Here is a 21527-nt window from a genome sequence, read left to right on the forward strand (position 1 = left end):
TGGGCAGAAGACCTAAATAGACATTTCTCCAAAGAAGATTGCCAACAAACACATGAAAGGATGCTCAACATCAATGATCATTAGAGAAATGCAAATCAGAACTACAATGAGGTATCACCTCATGAAGTTCAGAATGGCCATCATCAAAAAATCTACAAAGAATAAATGCTGGAGAGGGTGTGGAGAAAAGGGAACCCTCTTGCACTGTTGGTGGGAATGTAAATTGATACAGCCACTATGGAGAACAGCATGGAATTTCCTTAAAAAACTAAAAATAGAAGTACCATACGACCCAGCAATCCCACTACTGGGCATATACCCTGAGAAAACCATAATTCAAAAAGAGTCATGTACCAAAATGTTCACTGCAACTCTATTTACAATAGCCAGGACAGATCAGCTGGGTGCTTTGTGACCACCTAGAGGGGTGGGATAGGGAGGGTGGGAGGGAGACGCAAGAGGGAGGAGATATGGGGATATATGTATGCATATAGTTGATTCACTTTGTTATACGGCAGAAACTAACACATCATTGCAAAGCAATTATACTCCAATAAAGATGTTAAAACAAAAAACAAAAAAAACTAACATGTATAACATACAACAGTGTTCATTATATTTATCATGTTGTACATTGCATCTCCATCACTTATTTACCTTATAACTGGAAGTTTTTACCGTTTGACTGCCTTCATCCACTTCCCCCTCCTCGCACACCCAGCTCTGGTAACCACAAATATGGTCTCTTTTTCTATGAGTTTGTCTTTGAAGTATAATTGACCTACAACACTATGTTAGTTCCTGTTACGTTACACATCACAGTGATGTCTATACGTTTCAAACTGATCACCACGATGTTTAGTTATGATATGCCACAAAACAAAGATACTACATAGTTACTGACTATATTCCCCACACTGTACAACTCATACCTGTGACTCATTTATTCTGCAATTGGAAGTTTTCACCTCTTAGTCTCCCTAACTTATATTTTTCCTCCCCCAACCCCCTCCCCTCAGGCTACCACTTGTTTGTTCTCTGTATCTATAATTGTTTCTCTTTTGTTTGTTCATTTCTCTTTTTTTAAGATTCCACATATAAGTGAAATCATACAGTACTTGTCTTCCTTTGTGACTTGATGACTATCTTTAGGGTTATGTTTGGATTCTCTTTTTTGTTTGTATATTATGGATTTTTGGTTTGTGGATACCATGAGGTTTATGTACATGTGACTCTACATGTGACTGTTTTAAGTTGCTGATTTCTTAAGTTCAACTGCATTTTAACAACTCTGCATTTTTACTCCACTCCCCCCAATGTTTACTATTTTTGACATGTATTTTTTTGTTTTGTATACCCTTTAAATACTGAGGCTATAGATGAGTTTACTACTTTTGTCTTTTAACCTCTTTTCATACATGGTTGATTTACTACCTTTACTGTGCATTTGCCTTTACCAATGAGCTTTTTCCTTTTGTAACTTTCACGTTTCTAGCTGTGGCCTTTTCTTTTTCATTTAGAGAAGTCCCTTTAGCATTTCTTGTAAAGCTGGTTTGGTGGTGCTGAACTCTTTCAACTTTTGCTTGTCTGCAAAACTTAATCTATCAAATCTGAATGAAAGCCTTGCCAGGTAGAGTATTCTTGGTTATAGGTTTTTCCCTTTCATTGTTTTGAATATATCATGCCACTCTGTTCTGGCCTGCAGAGTTTCTGCTGAAAAGTCAGCTGATAGCTTTATGGGAGTTCCCTTGTAGTATGTAACTTGTAGATTTTCCCTCGATGCGTTTTTTTTTTCAAACACTGATTCCTTCCTTCCTCCTTCCCTCCCTCCCTCCCTTCCATTTTTTTAGAGGTGTCGCACAGCATGAGGGATCAGATCCCCGACCAGGGATTGAACCCAGGCCCCCTGCAGTGGAAGCACGGAGTCTTAAGCACTGGACAGCCAGGGAAGTCCCTCCCTTGATGGTTTTAATATTTTTTATCTTTAATTTTTGTCATTTTAATTACAATGTGTCTTAGTGTGGTCCTCCTTGGGTTGATCCTGTTTGAGACTCTGCTTCCTGGACCTGGATGTCTGTTTCCTTTCTCAAGTTAGGGAATTTTTTAGCTATTATGTCTTCAAATATGACCTTTGCTCTTGTTCTCTCCCTTCTCCTTCTGGGACCCCTATAATGTGAATGTTAGTATGCCTGATGTTGTCCCAGAGGTCTCTTTAAACTGTCCTCATTTCTTTTTATTCTTTTTTCTGTTCAGTATCAGTGATTTCCACTCTGTTTTCCAGCTTGCTAACTCATTCCTCCATATCATTTAATCTTCTGTTGATTCCTTCTAGTGCATTTTTCATTTTAGTTATTGTATCCTTCATCTCTGTTTGGTTCTTCTTTATATTTTCTAACTCTTTGTTAAAAACTTCTAACTTCTCATTCTGTTTGTACAATCTCCTCCTGAGTTCTTTGAACATCTTTACGATCATTAACTTGAACAATTTATCAGATATATTGCCTATCTCCACTTCACTTAGTTCTTCTGGGGTTTTATCTTGCTACTCTGTTTGGAACATATTCCTCTGTTATCTCATTTTGCCTAATTTGCTGTTTTTATTTGTGTATTTGGTAGATTGGTTACATTTCCTGACTTTGGAGAATTGGCCTTTCATAGGAGACAGCCTATGTATCTCAGCAGCACACTCCCCTCTGGTCACCAGAGCTATATGCTCTAGGGGTGCCCCCTATGTGGGCTGTGTGGGTCCTCCTGTTGTGGCAGGCTGAGCACTGTGGGAGGTCTGGTAGTGTAGCTGGGCCCTGGTCTGGTTGGTTGCCAGGTGCTGGTTAGCAGGGCCAGGTCATGAAGTGCTTGCTGCCAAGTCCCAGGGGTCACAGGGCTAGTGCTGGCCCACTGGTGGGTGGAGCTAGGTTCTGGGATTGGTGGTTATGGGGCTGAGGTTCCCAGATCTAGTGTCAGCCTCCTGGTGGGTAGGCTGGTTCTTGACATGGCTGGTTGTGGGTTCTGGGGTGTCCCAAAGCTGGTGCTGACTTGCTGGTGAGTTGGGCTACATCCTGGAGTGGTTGGCTGAGGGGTGCAAGGTCTCTCTGAGCTGGTGTCAGCCCGCTGGTGGGTAAGCTGGATCCTGGGGCTGCTGGATGAGGGGCCCAAGATGTCACAGAGCTGGTGTTGGCCTGCTGGTGGGTGGGCTGGGTCCTGACATGGGCTGGGCTAAGGGGCTGCAGTGGTCCTGGGTCTGGTGTCTGCATGCTTGTGGGGGAAGCCAGGCCTTGGGGCTAGCGCTGGCCTGCTGCTGGGCGGAGCTGTGTCCCAGGATCTCTGGCTGCAGGCCCTAGGGGTCCCAGGGTTGGTAAGATGGTCTGCAGGTGGATGGGACCCAGGCTGCAGCCCAGGTGATCATGGGGCTGATGCATGTCCACTGGTGGATGAGGCTGGTCCAGAGCCTAGCACTGGTGGGCAGGGCCATGTCCCAGGGTGACTTTGGGCTCAACGTGTCTGAAGACAGCAGGCCAGCTGGTGGGTGGGGCAGCATCTTCCCCCAGCTGGTTCTTTGGGCTGAGGTGTCCAGTACTGGTGCTGACAGGCTTGTGGGCAGGGCCAGATCCCGGTGCTAATAAACTTGAAGGAGGATTCCAAAATGGCACTTGCCAGCACCAGTGTCCACGTGGTAGAAGCAGCTCCAGAAAATTTTCTGCTGCAATTATTTATGTCCCCAGAGTGAGCTCCAGGTGCCTCCTGCCTCCTGGGGAGGCTCTCTAAGATCAGCAGGTGGGTCTGACCCAGGCTCCTTTCAAATCACTGCTTCTGCCCTGGGTCCTGGAGTGTGTGAGATTTTGTGTGTGCCCTTTAAGGGTGGAGTCTCTATTTCCTGCAGCCCTCTGGGTCTCCAGAAAGTAAGCCCCCGTGGCCTTCAAAGCCAAACATTCTGGGGGCTCATCTTCTTGGTGTAGGACACCCGGGCCTGGGGAGCTTGATGTGGGGCTCAGGCCCCTTACTCCTGGAGAAAAACCTCTGCAGTTGTAATCATCCTCCCATTCATGAGTCACCTACCTGGGCATATGGGTCTTGACTATACCATGTCTCCATCCTTCCTACCTGTCTCGTTGCTGTTCCTTCTTTAGTAGCAGAAGATCTTTTCTGCTGGTCTTCTGGTCTTTCTCATCAACAGTTACTCTGTAAATAGTTGTAATTTTGTGTGCCCATGAGAGGAGGTGAGCTCAGGGTCTTCCTACTCTGCCATCCCGGCCCCTCCTCAGAGACCTTCTCCATTCACTATTGCAAACCTTGTTGCAAGACATGTAGAAGATGTCTTTTTCTAAGATGCAAAAACAAAAAAAGTATTTGTCCTCAAAAGGTTTGCAATCTCTGGAGGTGAAAAACATAAAGTAACCCTAGTAAAAAGGAGTTATGTGTTATAATGTCATCAGACTGGTTTCATAGTACTTCATTCTTCCTTTATTATATTACTTCTCACATTGCTTTGAAATTTGTCCACTTGTCTATCTTCTTTAGTAAACTATGAACTAAAGGCAAGAACTGTATCTTATTCCTCTCTGTAGCCTACGGACCTAGATTAATGGGTAACCTAGAGGAGGAGAAATAACTATTTGTGTAAAATGAAAGAAACTGATGAATAAATGAAGAAAATGGCTACGCAATTTAGAGGGCAAGGATCATGTCTGGCTGGGGTGATCGCATAGGGTGAAGTCATTTAAGTTGGATCTTAAAAGATTTAAAGGTGAGAGTCTGAGAAAGGGAATGGGAGCTGAAGGAGGTAGAAAACAGGCAAAAGAAATATAGAGTTGAAAGAGAGATCAGATGTCTAGTTTTAATGTAACCTCCTATTAAATGAGGGAATTTCATCTGTCATGATGCTGATAAGTGGTTAAGTATCTCATAAAGCGTTCTATTCTGCTTCGATAGTCTAGTTTGATTTGGACAATCTGCCCTAGAACTAATTTTGATTCTTCTATAAATGAATTCATTTCAAAGTATTGAAGAGTATGTAAAATCACTTGGCTTTTTAGGAAGTTAACTTATTTCTCTTACAGGTACTTTTTCCAGTATTTGCTGCTTATGTAATTTAACAAAATTAAATACTCATGTTTTGGTATGGATCGCAATACCTTGTAACCTACACGTAAGATTTTTTCTAAAAAATTGTGGTAAAGTACACATAACATAAAATTTACCATCTCAAGAATTTTTAAGGGTATAGTTTAGTGGCTTCAAGCACATTCATATTGTTGTGCTACTATCACCACCATCCACTGGACTCTTTACATACCAGAGATTTTTAAAACTTAAAAATATAATTGCATGCAAAAAAGTCAGATATATTTTTAATAGAGCTATGTACATTTTAAACATGTGACAAAATTCAGACTGGAACTTAAAACCAATTTATTAATTAAACTGTGGGGCTTGGTATTTAATGGTGATTGCACGAACCATAGGCTTTATAAGTCAAAATCTAAGATCAATATAAAAATCTTGCACATTTTTCTCTTAAAATGAGAGATAATTCAAAGTATTAAAAATTCAATTTTGCAAACCCAGAAAAGGTAAGATTTCTGATAGTATAAAAAACTAGACACTCTCCTTTCACTGGATAAATCCTGTGGGAAGTCAAACAGGTGGTAAAGGATCAAACTTTAGCCTATTCCATGCCATCACAGTAGCACTTATTTCTTACCTGTGGGAGCTACCCTTGCCAGAAGAAATGGTTTCAGTTCATTTGGTGGTTCTTTATTTAACAGGGCAAAGTAAGAAGCAGTGGTATTTCCCAATCTCCTGCTAGGACTCCATTAATTGAAAAGCAGTGCAAGGTAGAATTAGAACTCAGGGTTTTAGGATCTAAGCCCAGTTTTACTTCTAAGAAAAATATTTCTCTAAATTTATAATCCCGAAACAATGGCTTCTTCATTTCAGACTCTTCATTAGAACATTTATTTTTCTCAAACAGTGCCCTCTGCAGTTGATTTTGTTTTGAAGCTATTTCGGGAGCAGGTACTGAAGCTTGGGAAACAGTTTCAATGTGTTCTGTGTTGTCACTTCTATAACTTCCTCCACTGAGATCCCTTTCACCTGGGCAATATATTCTGCTGAAATGGAAATGTTTTGGGGCTCATTCCGTACCTGAGACAGACAAAGCAGACATTAATCAAACATGACACTCAAGGGAAGCAATCCTTGAAGACTGTAGATAAAAGAGATGAAAATGAGTTGGTAAAAACAACTGATGAGCTCTATTTTTTTTTTAATGGGGGTGAGGCGAAGCTGAGGAAAAGGCTCTGAACTTCAGCTTGAAAGCTAAGGCTACAACATTAACTGTAAGTCTATCCTGCTCCTGAGGAGTCCTGGGGTATTACCAGTCGAGGTCCCAGCACCTAGCATATGAAGCAGTCTGCATAAAGTGGACACTTGGTGACCTGCCTGACTGATGAATTAACTGTCCTTTGGTTTGTTCCTCAAGTGAGTGCTTGCAAAGGTCAAGCTCTGTAGCTTGGCCATTTCACCTCACAGGCTACAGTTTGACTCAAGTAATGCCATGGTGTCTGGAAGACTACATAGATTATGTAGTCATATTTCACTGATTCTAAGATGCATTTCTCCCCTATCTTAACATCTCTGAAATTGATATATATTTTACTGACATTCAGTGGCATGTGAAAGTATAATTGATGGTGTTTTTTTCCTTAATGGTCACAAAACAGTGGTACATCTACAATCAGTGGCATTTAGATTTGATGAAATATATTATTGTTGTTATTATTAAGTTATCTACTCAGGATGATAATGTTCAGAGGAATAAGATAACTGTTAAGGTTAAAAAATAACCTTGATAATGTAACCTAACAATGAAAAATGTGCACCAAGATTTAGGTTCAAGGACATTCATCATATTGTTTATAATATAGTTGACCCCTGAAAAACATGGTTTTGAACTGTGTGGGTCCACTTATACATGGATTTTTTTTTCAATAAATACTACAGTACTACACAATCCAAGCGTGGTTGAATCTGTGAATGCAGAACCACAAAAATGAGGGCTGAATCTGCAGATGCAAAACTGCAGATGTGGAGGGTGGACAGACATGTAGTTTCCACGGTATGGGGTGGGGCTGGGGGCTGGGGAGGGTGTTGGTACCCCTAAGCACTTCTTGTTCAAGGGTCAACTGTACTGTGTTGGAAACAAATAACCTAAATGACAGTATCAAGTTAAATATATTGTGGCACATTCACACACTAAAATTTATATACTTATTAAACATGATGAGGAAAAGTATATTTATTGACATTTACATGTGTTCACCACATAAAAGCAAGTTATGAAATGATGTGTTAAGGCTAATCCTATTTTTATGAAAAAAATACTATGTGTACATATATGGACATAAAGAAGTGTGGAAGGACATAAGAACTTTCATTTATTTAGTGCTTGTTATAGGCAAGGTTTTGTTCTAAGGTTTTCATGGAATTTCTCATTTAATCCTCAAAATAACTCTGTGAGGGCTTCCCTGGTGGCGCAGTGGTTGAGAGTCCGCCTGCCAATGCAGGGGGCGTGGGTTCATGCCCCGGTCCGGGAGGATCCCACGTGCTGGAGAGCGGCTGGGCCCGTGAGCCATGGCCACTGAGCCTGCGTGTCCGGAGCCTGTGCTCCGCAACGGGAGAGGCCACAACAGTGAGAGGCCCACGTACCGCAAAAAAAAAAAACAAAAAAAAACCACCAAAACTCTGTGAGATAGGTACTATTATTATTAGCATCCCTTTTTCACAGATAAGAAGGGATCCTAAACAGCGAGTAAGTAGCCCAGTTGAGGTTTAAACCTGTGCAAGCTGACATCACAGTTTATGCTTTTAACCACTATACTATAGTGGTAAACTTTCAGTGGTAGATGGTTCTATTTTCTTATGATTTTCTGTGTTTTCTATTTTTCTAGAACAAACACATTGTACTTAACAAAAAGCATATTCAGTTTTATTTTTTTTATTTTTATTTTTTGGCCACGCTGTGAGGCATGCAGGATCTTAGTTGCCTGACCAGGGATTGAACCCGTTCCCCCTGCAGTGGAAGTGCAGATTTCTAATCACTGGACCACCAGGGAATTCCTCAGTTTTAAAATTCATTTATTCAATAAATGTTTTTGAGTACCTACTATGTGCAAGGCACTATGCCAGAAACCCACAATTTTTATCAAATCATCTAAATACAAACATAAAACTGAGTTAGAAGAGCATCTGAAATTCATTTCTGTTTAGGGTGAAAAAGCTAGGTCTTTTTCATCCTATTTCACACTAACCAGGAAGGCAATTTTGTACCATTCTGTCCTACACTCAAACAAGAAAATAAATGTGGTTATAATCCTCTATTTTCTCATTCCTCTTCTATATTCTTATAAGAGCTGATTTATAAAATTATGTAACTAATTGGACATTAATTAGCAAAATAATCATAATGTAATTACAAATAATCATAGTTTATTAACAATTACATCACTACTGCTCCCAAACCTCTTATTCTCAAGTGCCAGTCCTCTGAATCTGGGAGGCATGGAGACAGCTCTGATGGGCAGTCAGGGGCACTTAGTAAGCTACACAGTGGTAGGTGATTGTAAGAGGCACTACTGTCTTCCTTTCAGATAATTATAATTTATAATAGTAGCAATATTCAAAATATGATTCTTTGTGGCCTACAATAACAAAATGCACAGCAAAGATCACATAAATAAATCTATGACTATATCAATACATCCTTGTACTGAAAGAAATTGAGGCTTATTTTTAACATGCTAATTAAAAGAAGAAAAACATTTATTGAGCATCTACTATATACCAGACACACTAGGCACTTTCATATACATTACTTCATTTAATCCCCACTGTAATATTTCAAAGTATTTTACTATTATTTTGCCCACATTTTATAAATGTAGAAACAGTTTCAGAGAGATTAAGGAATTTGCCCAAAGTTACACAGCTAGTGGGTATCAGACACAGGATTTGAATCCAGGCCTTTCTCACTCTAGACACTAAGCTTTTTACTATACTGGTTTGGATTTCAATATTACATAAATTAGGACATGACCCATATCAAATAATATTCTTTGTAGCACAACAGTCATATTTACAAAAGACTTGAAATTAAGTCAATATAACCTTTCAACCTAGCATTAAAGTAGGATCCCATTGTATTTACACTGGAATGAGAAACACAGCTAAACTGAAAATAGTTCAAATAAGAGATACAATCTAAATAATGTAGAAATTAGAAAATCATTTACCTTTTTTTCTGGCCCTAGTGCAGGTGAATCTGTTTCCAAGCAAATCGAAGTTAAAGGCAACTGTTTCACAAGTTTCTGCTTCTTAAAGAAAAGAGAAAGATAGTAAGTTTAAAACATGAGAAGTAAAGATTAAATAAGGAGCATTAAACCCACATGTCAATGCATACTACTCTGCAAGAATCTAAAATTCATACTTTAATATTCAATTAATAAATGTTCACTATGTTCTCATCATTCTACATTAATGGTTAGATTTAAGAAGAAACATTCTTTGCCAAAAATTATCCGAAGCCGCTAGGAACCCAAAGAGTAGTAACCAAGAGCAAAAAATGAGGTAACATCCAGCAAGAACCCAAACATCTGATATCATATGCTTACTGAAAGATCCAAGGAAGAGTGACCTCCCTGGTGGCATAGTGGTTAAGAATCCACCTGCCAATGCAGGGGACACGGGTTCGAGCCCTGGTCCGGGAAGATCCCACATGCCATGGAGCAACTAAGCCCATGAGCCACAACTACTAAGCCTGCACTCTAGAGCCCATGAGCCACAACTACTGAGCCCAACTGCCACAACTACTGAAGCCTGAGTACCTAGAGCCCGTGCTCTGCAACAAGAGAAGCCACCCAATGAAAAGTCCGTGCACCACAATGAAGAGTAGCCCCTGCTCCCCTCAACTAGAGAAAACCCGCGTGCAGCAATGAAGACCCAACACAACACAGCCAAAGATAAATAAATAAATTTTAAAAAATAAAAACAAATAAATAAGAAATTTCTCCACAAATGATAAAAATAGGAAAAATAAAAGTAATCATGGACTAGCAATTAACATGACCTGATATTTCTAGAACTTTCCACCTGAAACTGTATATAAGGCCCAGTGTCCCTGTATTTTGAAGTAAATTGCTTTCGCTTCAAGTCTCCCAGGCCTCCCCTGGGTCTCAAAAGGCTGGTTCAAGAATTAGTGATTAGGAAATGTGAAGATGTAGGAGCAATGAATAGCTGTTGGGTCGGAAAACTGGTAACAACTTAGACTATGAATTTGCCACGTAGCAGAGTCACCAAATTCCCAGTTCCCTGAAAGTTACACATAGAGGCCTGACACACACTCCTAAGCTGTTGTTATAGGAAGCAGACCCCCACCAGATGGAAACTGCTGACCTCAAGCATGTAGACCCCAGACCAGCTGAAACCAGAAGACTGATGATGATCAAAACTTCACCTTGATGCCAACCAATTCGAGAACTGAGCACAAGCTGCTCACATACCCTGCAGCCTCCTCCCTCTCACACTGCCTTTAAAATCCCTTTTCTGAAAGCTATCAGAAGTTCAGGTCTTTTGAGTATGAGCTGTCCAATTTTTTGTGAGTGGGAGTTTATGTTTTTTGTGAGTGGAAGTTTATTTTGATGATATCCAATTTATCTATTTTTTCTTTGGTTGCTTGTGCCTTTGGTGTCATAGCTAAGAAACCACTGCCTGATCCAAGGTCACAAAGATTTAGATCTGTTTTCTTCTAAGAGTTTTATAATTTTAGCTCTTATACTTAGGTCTTTGATATACTTTTGAGTTACTCTTTTTTTTTTTTTTTTTTTCACGGTACGCAGGCCTCTCACCATTGTGGCCTCTCCCGTTGCGGAGCACAGGCTCTGGACGCACAGACTCAGTGGCCATGGCTCACGGGCCCAGCCGCTCCACGGCATGTGGGATCTTCCCGGACTGGGGCACAAACCCGCGTCCCCTGCATCGGCAGGCGGATTCTCAACCACTGCGCCACCAGGGAAGCCCTGAGTTACTCTTTATATGAGGTAGGGACCTAAGATTAATTTTTGCAATGAAACCAGAATAGCATCACAAGTATATAATAAAAGCTCATATTTTAAAGTATATTTCACAAAGTATAAAATGAGGTTTAATGAAAGAATTTACCTGTCCACTTCTTATGATAGAAGGAGGAATTGAGAAGAAGTACCCAGCTTTTACTCCTTCCATGGCTACAGATGGCCGACCATCAAATGCATGCAGCAACACTTTGTCAGCACCTCTCAAAAATTAAAGATAAATCACAGTTCCATTTTATTTCCTTAATGAGGAGGTTTTCCCACTAATCAAATTGAACAACACAGATTTTAAGTAAATGTCTGTCACTATAAGGTTCTATGATTTCTAAAGAGTATATAAACATATAGTGTTTAACTAGTAGAATAAAAATATAGTAAATTCTTAATCTTCAAAATAAAATTAATAAATACAAATGAGCAATTATTTAAACTTCCTATACCATCAAACCTTCTCCAAAAGTTTCTGAACTGTCAAATTATTGTTCCTAATACGTTTTTTTTTTCTAATAGGTTTTTAAGCAAATTGTCCTTAAGAAGGATGCTAGTGAAAGAAGAAATGAGGAAATAAATGACTCACAAATTCAACACTCAGAGTTAGTCTCACAAAAACCATCTCCAGTTCTTAAAGGATGGCTGCTCAGCCTGCACAAAAATCATGTTCTCGGTGAATCCAGGGGGATTCAGTACCCACCACTGAGAAATACAGCGCTTTCTAGTTGTAGGCAATTATGTTTACTTCACTATTTGATACTGTTGGTAGGTGGGACATTTAGTGGGTTACTACCGTTAGTTATGAAATCAAATTAGTGGGTCACGACTGGCCAGTGTGTGCTTATATATTTGTGTGCATAAAGACACGCACACACACATATCTATACACACATACATACAGATGTACTGCTTCTTAAACTTTTGTCAGTTTTCTGTATGTGTATATACTGAGTTTCAAAATACAGTCAGTGCCAAAAACAGTATGTATGGGTATATATCGAGTTCCAAAATAAAGTATATTTCTTACCGTGGACAGCACTTTAAAAATCTGAAAAGTAATCCTATGAGAAGTATTTTTTCTTTAGGAACAACTGGTGAAGATGACAGTGCATTTTATATAAGATGGCCACAATCTGTATAATACCATTTTCTAAAGCAGCAGCCATAAAACATGCAAAACAGTAACTCAGTGTAATCACCCTTCTTTGCTTTGTTTTTTCCTCTCTCACATAAGCTGATTAAAATGTTGGAGCTGCTAATTTTCAAATTAAGGCATTAAAATTACTTGATCCAATTTTTCATTTGCTTTATCCTGGCCTGATAAACATCATAATCACACTGAAAACCTTGTAAATAGTAGGCTGACTTGCAAAACCATCTTAGTTGATTTCCATCTCTACCCTTGACCCATTCCCTTCCCTTTAAGAAATCAAGTAAAGCATGGCTTGTTCTATTGAGAATATGGACTGGAATTGTCAAACTTAAACATTAGGCACATTTTTCTCAGGAACCTAAATACCTTGCTCATTTAAGAGGCTGATGGTGGGTCTTCCAGCTGAACGTGAGTGAACATTTCTGGTAAACAACAAAAAAATTCCTTTTGAGTACTTAATATGAAATTATTATTTTTGTTATATTAAAGCAATTCAGAGAAAAAGAAAAGTAGAGCTCAATTTCAGGAGAATCATTCCTTAATTTGCTCTGCAACTATTAATATAGAAAGATGATAATTAACCTACAAAGGCAAATTTAGCCTTTTGGCTAATTGGACCTGTCTGATTAGGACTTGTCTTTGCTCTTCCTTCTGTTCATCAGTGCCAGCAATTCTGGGGGAGAAATCTAGTCCAACCTATAACAGAAAAATAAAACAGAATTACATGTTTATGGTTTAATGAATCCCAAAAGACATATTATGGAGCAGTACAGTCCAAGAGAAATATAATGGGAGCCACACACATAAGCCACATACACAACCTTACAGTTTCCAGTAGCTACATTAAAAACACTAACAAGAAACAGGTGAAATTAATTTTAATAATATATTTAATCCACTATATCTAAAATATTATCAATATTATCATATAGTCATATTATTATATCAACACATAATCAATAAAAAAAATTATTGAGTTCTTTTACATTCTTTTTTTGAGGTACTGAGCCTTTGAAATCCTCAGTGCATGTTATCCTGATAGCACATCTCAGTTTGGGCCAGTCACATTTCAAGTGCTCAACAGCTGCATGTGGTAACCACACTGGACAGTGAAGATTATAAATGACTGCTTCCCTTGATCCTATTCTGGCATGCATCGTGATAACCTAGATTCTGAATGTAAGTGCTATTCTTATCCTTTATCTTTAATTATAAGTGGAATTACCAAGTGATAAGATGTTTCACAACTGTAAATTATTTAATAAAAAATGTTCTTTAATTATAAACTCTAACCTATTTAAAGTATGCTTGTATATGCTATTTTAACTAACCAGAGAGATAACCCTACGTACGCAAAAGGAAAAAAAGAGGAAAGTATATTGAAATGGTAATAGTTTTCTTTCATTAACATAAGCCCATGGGGAGGCTTCTATTGTTTTATCCCTAAGCACTTTTGCTTATTGAGGAAGTACTGACAAATTATTATTCAGCTGAACAGGGTGAACATAATTATCCAAGTCTGTTATAATCACCAATACTAAATTAAGGACTATTTTCATCTATCACATGAAAGTCTGGATTAGAAATAATTTTATCAGCTAGTGGGTATTTACCTCTCCAATTGCCAACAATCGATCCTTATAATACTCGATAATGGGCAAAGCTACATCCAAATCCTGGGATGGAAAAAAAAAGTAAATTTATTAAAATAGAAGGAGAAGGGAATTTTATAGGCTTTGTATAAACACCTATTATATGCCAGGCACTATGCTATACTGGGTCCTTTACATAGTCAATACCTTTAACCAGTTGAGGAACTTATAATGTAATCCTTCTATAATGGTGAGTAGTTCTGTCAGGAAATTTGAGTGCAAACATCCCACATCCATTTATGTTACAAGAACATGACTTCCTTTTTAAAAAAATATTTATTTATTTATTTATTTATCATTTGGCTGCGCCAGGTCATAGTTGCGGCATACAGGATCTTCGCTGCTGCGTACGGGATGTCCAGTGGGGCATGTAGGATCTTTTAGTTGTGGCATGCGGAATCTTTAGTTGCGGCAGGCGAACTCTTAGCTGTGGCATGTGGGATCTAGTTCCCTGACCAGGGATTGAACCTAGCCCTCCTGCATTGGGAGCGCAGAGTCTTAGCCACTGGACCACTAGGGAAGTCCCAAGAACATGACTTCTTAGGAAGATTCCCACTTAAACCCTTCCTTCTGTTTAGGAGGCATTTCCTGGCATTTAGGAGGAGTGAACTGGATTTCCTGAAATAGCTGAGCAAGAGAGAAGAAAGCCACCAGGTGGATAATCCCATACATCCTTTGTACTATTTTCACTAATTTCTTTTGTCTTTATAGTCCTGTGTAGCCTATTTTTGTCCTAAAGGTTCAACAATATACATACTAAATATCACAAATATGTTGTTTGCCAACTACTGAAGTAACTGTGTACTGTTAGTTTCCATGATATTACTATTTCCACTTAAAGAGAATTCCCCCTGTGAGGGATCTCTTTAAGACAAGGGAAAGACAAATACATGGAAAATTTGCTTCTAGATATTTTAAACTACTTTGAGGATTTTAGTCTCAGAATATATAAATTCAAGGTACTTCTAGTGAGGATAATCAGAACAAGGGAGAATTAAGAAAAGGGAGGTAAACCATATGGTAGAGGAAGAAGAGATTTTATAATTATACCTCAAGAGAGAGAAAAGAAGATGAGGAAGGGTAAATCAAGGCCTCAGACATTCCAGTAGACTCATTTAAGAAGAATTAATATTGTCATGTAGAGCTAAGAGTATATAACCCTAAATACCAGAGAAGATGTCTGGCAATAGCTGAGTAGGTCAAAGTGTCAGGCAAAGATTTTCCATATCAAACATCCAAACTACTGTGTGTCTGTGGGACCTCAAAGGGACTGGAGAAGTTGGAGAGATTACTCAGGAAATGTTTGACACTTAGAAAGTCTTCAGTCAGAAAGAAATTACACATCTGGATGAAGATCAGATACAGAGAAAAAATGCTTCTTGGAATATGTATTATCTATAAAAAGAAGCAAAATAAATTTACAATGAGACTGTTCCAATTACTCATGAAATGTTTTGGAAGTTTCTGGCAAGTCAGGTATAGTAAATAGAAATTAATATAATTCATATCACAATTCAATATGTATAAATATATGTGTGGTCTTTATCATTTTAATAGATGTAAAAATATTTATAAGGACATTCATAGGTCTAAAACTGACTTCAGTTCTATTCCCACTTCCTCCATAAAGTCTCAAGTTCTTTAACAGCTAATGGTTCTATTGTGGGGTTTTAAAATATCCTATACCTCTATACCCTATAACTGGGAATACTACACTAAATAATTATTCACGATTTACAAATGAGGAAATTGAGACTTGGCAAAGTTAAGTGCCACAGATCACAGAAGCCAGTAGGCCAAGTCTCTCTGACTTCAAAGCCCATGCTGTTTCCACTATACTATTGAAAGAAGAAAGGAGAGAGAAGGAAAGGATGGAAGAAAGAAGGGCAAAGGGGAGGGAGGAGAGATTTATTCTGAATGATTTAAAATAATTAGAATTGATTTTTTTATTAAAGAAAATGTTTAGTCTTCAGAACCTTTAGAACAGGGGTCAGGCGTGTAACCGAAATGAGTGAAGTGGGTTAAGTAGGGACAGGAGCCAACTGGACAGCACATGCCCTGCCTGGAGGGGGCAGTAGCTTGTAGACAGTGAATTGTGATTCCCCAGGGTATCCCAGGAGCTTAAATTCTGCCTGGCAATACTATGTATTGAATATGCTGAAAGATTTGTGTGATGCTAGGCAATTTTCATTTTATAAACCAAGGTAATTTAATGAATACTTACTATTGTACATACCTACCTTTGTACCACATGGTAGGAGCTTGTAATCGAACCACGATGGGAAAACTAAACTATTGTGGGGACTACAAGCACATTAGGAACAAAACTGCTTAACTCTGGTCTTTTCCAGCGGGCTATCTTGAGATTTGCTGAGTTCCTGTCTGCTTTGAGAATCTAGAGTTACCTGTATATTGCTGGTATTTTATTTCGTTTTGTAAGTTAAATAGTCCTATCAGTTCTACATTCATGCCAAGAATATGCCAAATCCACTCACTTCTCTTCATCTCCACGGCTACCACTCTGGTCCAATCCACCATCGTTTCTCACATGGACTATTGCAACAGTCTTTTAACTATTCTCCCTTCTTCCTTTTTTGCCCTCTTCAAAATTGATTCTTCACACCATTGCCAAGGCTATCTTTTCAAAACAGAAATCACATCTTGTCACTCCTTACTTTAAATCCCCCACGGATGTAAACTACAATCCAACAAGGCCCTGTATGAGGTGACTGGGGATGAGGTGATAGGTCAGGCCCAATCCCCCTGACCTCACTATTCCTTCCTCTTCCATCTAGTCACATCAGTCCTCTTTCTATTTCTTGACCACATCAAACTTGTAACTACCTTAGGACCTCTGTGCTTCATTGTTTCCTTTGCCTTCAACACTCTGAGCCCTCTCTTTGCATGGCCAACTGCATTCAGGTTGCAGTTCAAACGTCACCTCCTCAGAGAGGCCTTCCTTGACTACACAATCTAAAAAGCAGCATCCACAATCGCCATCACATAATCTTGTTTCACTGCCTTTGAAGCACTTAGTTCATGTATCTAATTGTTGACTGTCTTCCCCAATCCAGAATCTGGCTTCTGTGAGAGGGATTTTACTCTATAGTACTTAGAACAGTGTTTGAAATATGGTACATGCTCACTAAACACTTGTTGACTGACTACTGAAATGAAGGACTATTAGTATAAATCTCTACATAAATGAAAGAAATACTGTCTTGCTATCATCCCCAACATTTTGGGAATTGCAACTCTCTGGCAATTTAGCTAATTTTATCATATCAACAACTCAGGAAATCTACAGGATAAGTATTTATTTTTACCTGAAGTGAATTAAAAGTAATTTTGTTTCAAAATAAGTAGAACTACCTTGGGTATCCCAATGTAGGAATACAGTTTATTATTATAAAAAATGATAGTCTTCATATCTTAATTTATTCATAGATAATAAAAAGTCTTTACTTCTTCAACATGGGGCTTTCAATCTCATTATGTAATAAAGCACTCAGGAAACTGTGCATCTCCCTGATGCTGAGTCAGGAGACAAGTCTGAAATATAAGACATATTGACTACTGTGAGTCAGTGAGATCTTGTGGGTAGGAATTTTTTTAGAGAGGGTATAAAAGTAATGCAGTTTAACAGATCAAGAGCACTCCTATAGGGATAGTTCAATGCTCAAAGAAGACACTATGTACTTGAACTCAGCTGTTCCCTTACAGTACCGCATCTATGAATTTGTATCTTCCTTTTTCTGGATATTTTATCACATTTTTTGCCAAAGCAATATGACAACATGATAAAAAATATGAAAACAAGGTGCTTATAACTCTACCAGACCATCACAACGAGTATAATTTCTGTACTTTTCTCTCTAGTCTTTTCATTATAGAATATATTTTTACATGGATGTCACAGTGAATAAACCATTTGGTATCCTGCTTGTCTCCCTACACTATACTGTAAACATTTTCCATGTTGCTACATAAACTTTATAGTCCATACTTTCTATAGTTATATTTAACATTGTAGCATTATATTTAACACTGTATCAGTTAACTAGTTATTTATTTCCTAACCTCTAGGCTGTTTCCACTTTTTCCCTATTTCAAGTAACTGCTGTAACAAACATCTTTGTGAAAGAAGATAGAATTTCTTTCTTTTAGATTATTGCCTTATAATAGTAATTTGAAAGAGGAGGAGTACTGAGTCAAAAGATGTTATGGGGCTTCCCTGGTGGCGCAGTGGTTGAGAGTCCGCCTGCCAATGCAGGGGACACGGGTTCGTGCCCCGGTCCGGGAGTATCCCGCATGCCGCGGAGCGGCTGGGCCCGTGAGCCGTGGCCGCTGGGCCTGCGCGTCCGGAGCCTGTGCTCCGCGACGGGAGGGGCCACGGCAGTGAGAGGCCTGCGTACCGAAGGAAAAAAAAAAAAAAGTTATGATTTTTTATGGTTCTTGTTTTATAAGACTGTTACCTTTAACGTGACACTTCTTTGGTCTTTTGGTGAAACTCCCTGAACTGGGTGAACACCCAAGCATGGCAGGACAAATCCATTATACCTAAAAATGTAGAACGAATTAAGAAAGCAGAATATTAGACTAGGAGACAAAGGTACTCTGAAGAACAAGTAGGAAAGAATTTTTTTAGGGCTATGTTAATGTGATTGTTTTTCTTCTCATTCTCTTTAAAAATTGATGATCTTTGATATTATAAATATGACATCATAACTGCATCCTTATTAGCAACTCTTTCTAATTCTTAATGAGAAGTAACACCTTTCTGAAAGCTGCATAATCTTTTCAAATTCTCCTGAATGTTCAGCAACCACCACAAGAGCCATAACATTGGCCTGCAACAAAAATGAAGAGAATAGTTAAGAGTCTCAAACAATATACATCCAATATAATTAAATAAAAATTTAAAGTTTTCTGTGCTTTTAGTTATCCTTGCTCACTCACACTCCATCAATATAATCATAATAGCTATCACTGAGTAGTTACTATGTTTCAGGCATTACGTTCAGTGAATATAAATATTACCCCCCATTTTATCTATATACTCCTATGACACAGGCATTGCTGTAATCCACTGTATGGATCAAGAGACAGAGTTTTGGATGGAGTCAAATAACTTGCCCAAGATCACTAGCCCTGTGTAACTCCAAACCCCATACTCCTAATTAAGCTGCCACAGTGAAAGATGGCTATATGTAAAAATGGCAACCATTTCTGACTATCACTTTTGGGGAAGACCACAAAATGCTAGCTTCATAAACACTTCCAAAGATTAATAATTTTTTTCCCACACAAATCAAACTGTTTCAGAAAACTTTTATAATTTCTCCAAGATCTCCAGAATAACGTTAATTCAAGAACTGAAAGATGGACCAATTTGTTCCATACTGCTGGTAAGCATGGTGGCTGTGGGAATGTGTTTTGGATTCAGACTATTTTGTCTACATCACTTACTAGTGGTGTGTCTTTGGACAAGTTAATCTCTAGGCCTTAGTTTCCTCATCTATAAAATGGGTAATGGTTGGCTATCAAATAGTAGCTTCCTCAGAAGCTTGCTGTGAAACATTAAAAGAGATAATGTACAGGATGGGCTTAGCTCAGTGCCTGGCACATAGTAAACAATAAATGCTGTTTATTATTAACTTATTATTATTGAAGTAACAACAACATAGTATAACTAAATTTCAAGCTGTTTTAGATAAAAATTGGGAGGAAAATAAAAACAACCAAAAAAGGGCAATTATAGGTACTGGCTTACCTTCTTGGCTTTCTCCAACACATCATCCAGATCCTAAAATAAACATAAGTAATCACAATCATTTTAGATGGATAAGTAAGCGTCCTTTGGCTGTGTATATCAATGTAGTTGAGGCACCATAAAGAATGACAATGATGGCAAGGAACAGGGTGGTGGAATGTGAAGAGCCTACGCTGACCCTACCTCCCATTTACTCTCTCAGTAAAATGTGGCTTCTGTTTCCACTCTACGAAAACAGAAACTGTTATTGTCAAATATAAAGGACACCTCTCTGTCCTCCTACTCTACCCCTCAGCAGCATTAGAAACTCCTCACTTGTCCACTCCTTCCTTTTTGAAATATTTTCCACTCTTGGCTTCTGCAAATACTCCTCTCTAGCTGGCTGCTACTTTTCAGTCTCCTTGACTGGCTCTCTCTTCTCTATCTGATTTCAGAACCCTATGCTTCTCTCTCTGACTCACCTTAAGTCCTCTCATTACTATGCTCATTATGCTAATGAGCCCCCAGTTTTTATCTCCAGCCTATAACTCTCTCCTGAACCCAAGATTCACATTTTAAAATGACCATATGACATCTCCACTTGGAATGGATATTAGGTTTCAACACGTGCGGAACATAACTATTTTCTCCTCAACAAACCTATTCTTTCAGTTTTCCCTCATCTCAGCACCACCACCTCTCTACAGCATCCTCAGTTCTCCCTTTCCCTCTCTTTCCACATCAATTACTCTCAGCATGTACGACAGATTCTATCTCTAAAATATACCTTGAATCCATTTGCTTCTCTCAAACTCCCCTGCAATCACTATCTTTAGTCTAAATACTGCAAAAGCTTCCAAGCTGGTCTTCGAGCTTCCATTCTTGTTCTCCTCGGTCCATTAGCCACACATCAGCAAAATGGTTTTTAAATGGATTATCAGATCTTGTCTCTCTCCTTAAAAAGCAAAGCCCTTTACCGGATCCCCATTGTGCTTCTAGTGAAATGCGAACTCCTGACTCACTGATCCTCTGCAAACCTCTTCGGTCTTGTTTTACGCGTCTCTCTTCTCAGCTCATGAGGATCCACCCAGCCTTTCGGTAGCTTGAACGTCCAAATTCTGTCTTGTCTGGAGGCCTGCAAGCCGCCTGCCTTCCTCACCACCATGCACTCACCGCTTTGTCTTTCCAGCACCAATTTAAGCTTCACCTCTTGAGAGGTTTTTTCCCCTAAAATAGACCCCGCTCTTCTTTATTATTAGCCTCTAGTTTCCAACGTAGCGGGTAAAACACTTTGCAATTACGTGTGTGTGCGCACGCGCTGGTTTTTGTTTGCTTCGCTCCCCTGTAGAACTGGAGCACGCGGCGTGCGGGAGTGAGCCCGAGTTTCGCGGACGGCGTCCTGGGGAAAGTGGATTCTCTGCCCGGAGCTGAGAGGCTGGTAGGATAAACAGCCGGGCCAAGGCGGGGTAGGGGGAAGGACTCCAGTAGCCAGTAACAGCAAATAAAAGCCAAGTGGAGATAGAGGATATGGATATTCGGGATGAGAAAGAAAAATCAGTGTGAGATTAAATAGGGAGTAAGGAGCAAGTCGCACAGGACCACTGACGGGGGCCTGGGAGGATTTGGGGCTTCGCCCTAAGGGAGGAGAACAAGGATAGCCTGAAGAGAAAGGATGGGGGCCTCCCTGCTCCCACGGGCCCGACCTCGCCCTCACATACGCGGTCAAAGTCCGGGGCGGAGATGTGGCAGTGACAGTCCACCAGCCGTACGCCCACCGCTTCCATCGCCGCAGCCAGGCAATCCCTCGACTTGCCCGCGGAGCCTCAGGCGGAACACTGCTGCTGCGGGCCGAGTTT

At 39.4% G+C, this 21527-nt stretch overlaps 1 protein-coding gene across 3 annotated transcripts; it reads right to left on the minus strand.

Moving 5' to 3' along the window:
- Positions 1–1159: 1159 nt before the first annotated feature.
- On the minus strand, positions 1160–21504 carry TATDN3 (TatD DNase domain containing 3). 3 transcript variants are annotated; one of them, XR_002893364.3, is made up of 11 exons: positions 21390–21504; positions 19693–19725; positions 18696–18769; positions 18395–18479; positions 13881–13943; positions 12854–12963; positions 12634–12689; positions 11212–11324; positions 9288–9368; positions 5699–6141; positions 1160–4318 (listed from the first exon to the last, which is right to left on the minus strand). XR_002893364.3 is itself a non-coding variant. In XM_007109763.3 (10 exons), exons 1-10 carry the CDS (start codon positions 21453–21455, stop codon positions 5998–6000), a joined length of 822 nt encoding a protein of 273 aa, XP_007109825.1. In that variant the 5' UTR covers positions 21456–21504; the 3' UTR covers positions 5330–5997. The 3 variants fall into 3 exon arrangements, 2 of the variants coding, with proteins under 2 accessions (XP_007109825.1, XP_007109824.1); XM_007109763.3 differs by lacking the exon at positions 1160–4318 and having other exon boundaries at positions 5330–6141; positions 9288–9365; XM_007109762.3 differs by lacking the exon at positions 1160–4318 and having other exon boundaries at positions 5330–6141.
- Between the last annotated feature and the right edge of the window lie 23 nt (positions 21505–21527).

Source organism: Physeter macrocephalus, chromosome 4, assembly GCF_002837175.3.
Source record: "Physeter macrocephalus isolate SW-GA chromosome 4, ASM283717v5, whole genome shotgun sequence".
Taxonomy (NCBI): domain Eukaryota; kingdom Metazoa; phylum Chordata; class Mammalia; order Artiodactyla; family Physeteridae; genus Physeter; species Physeter macrocephalus.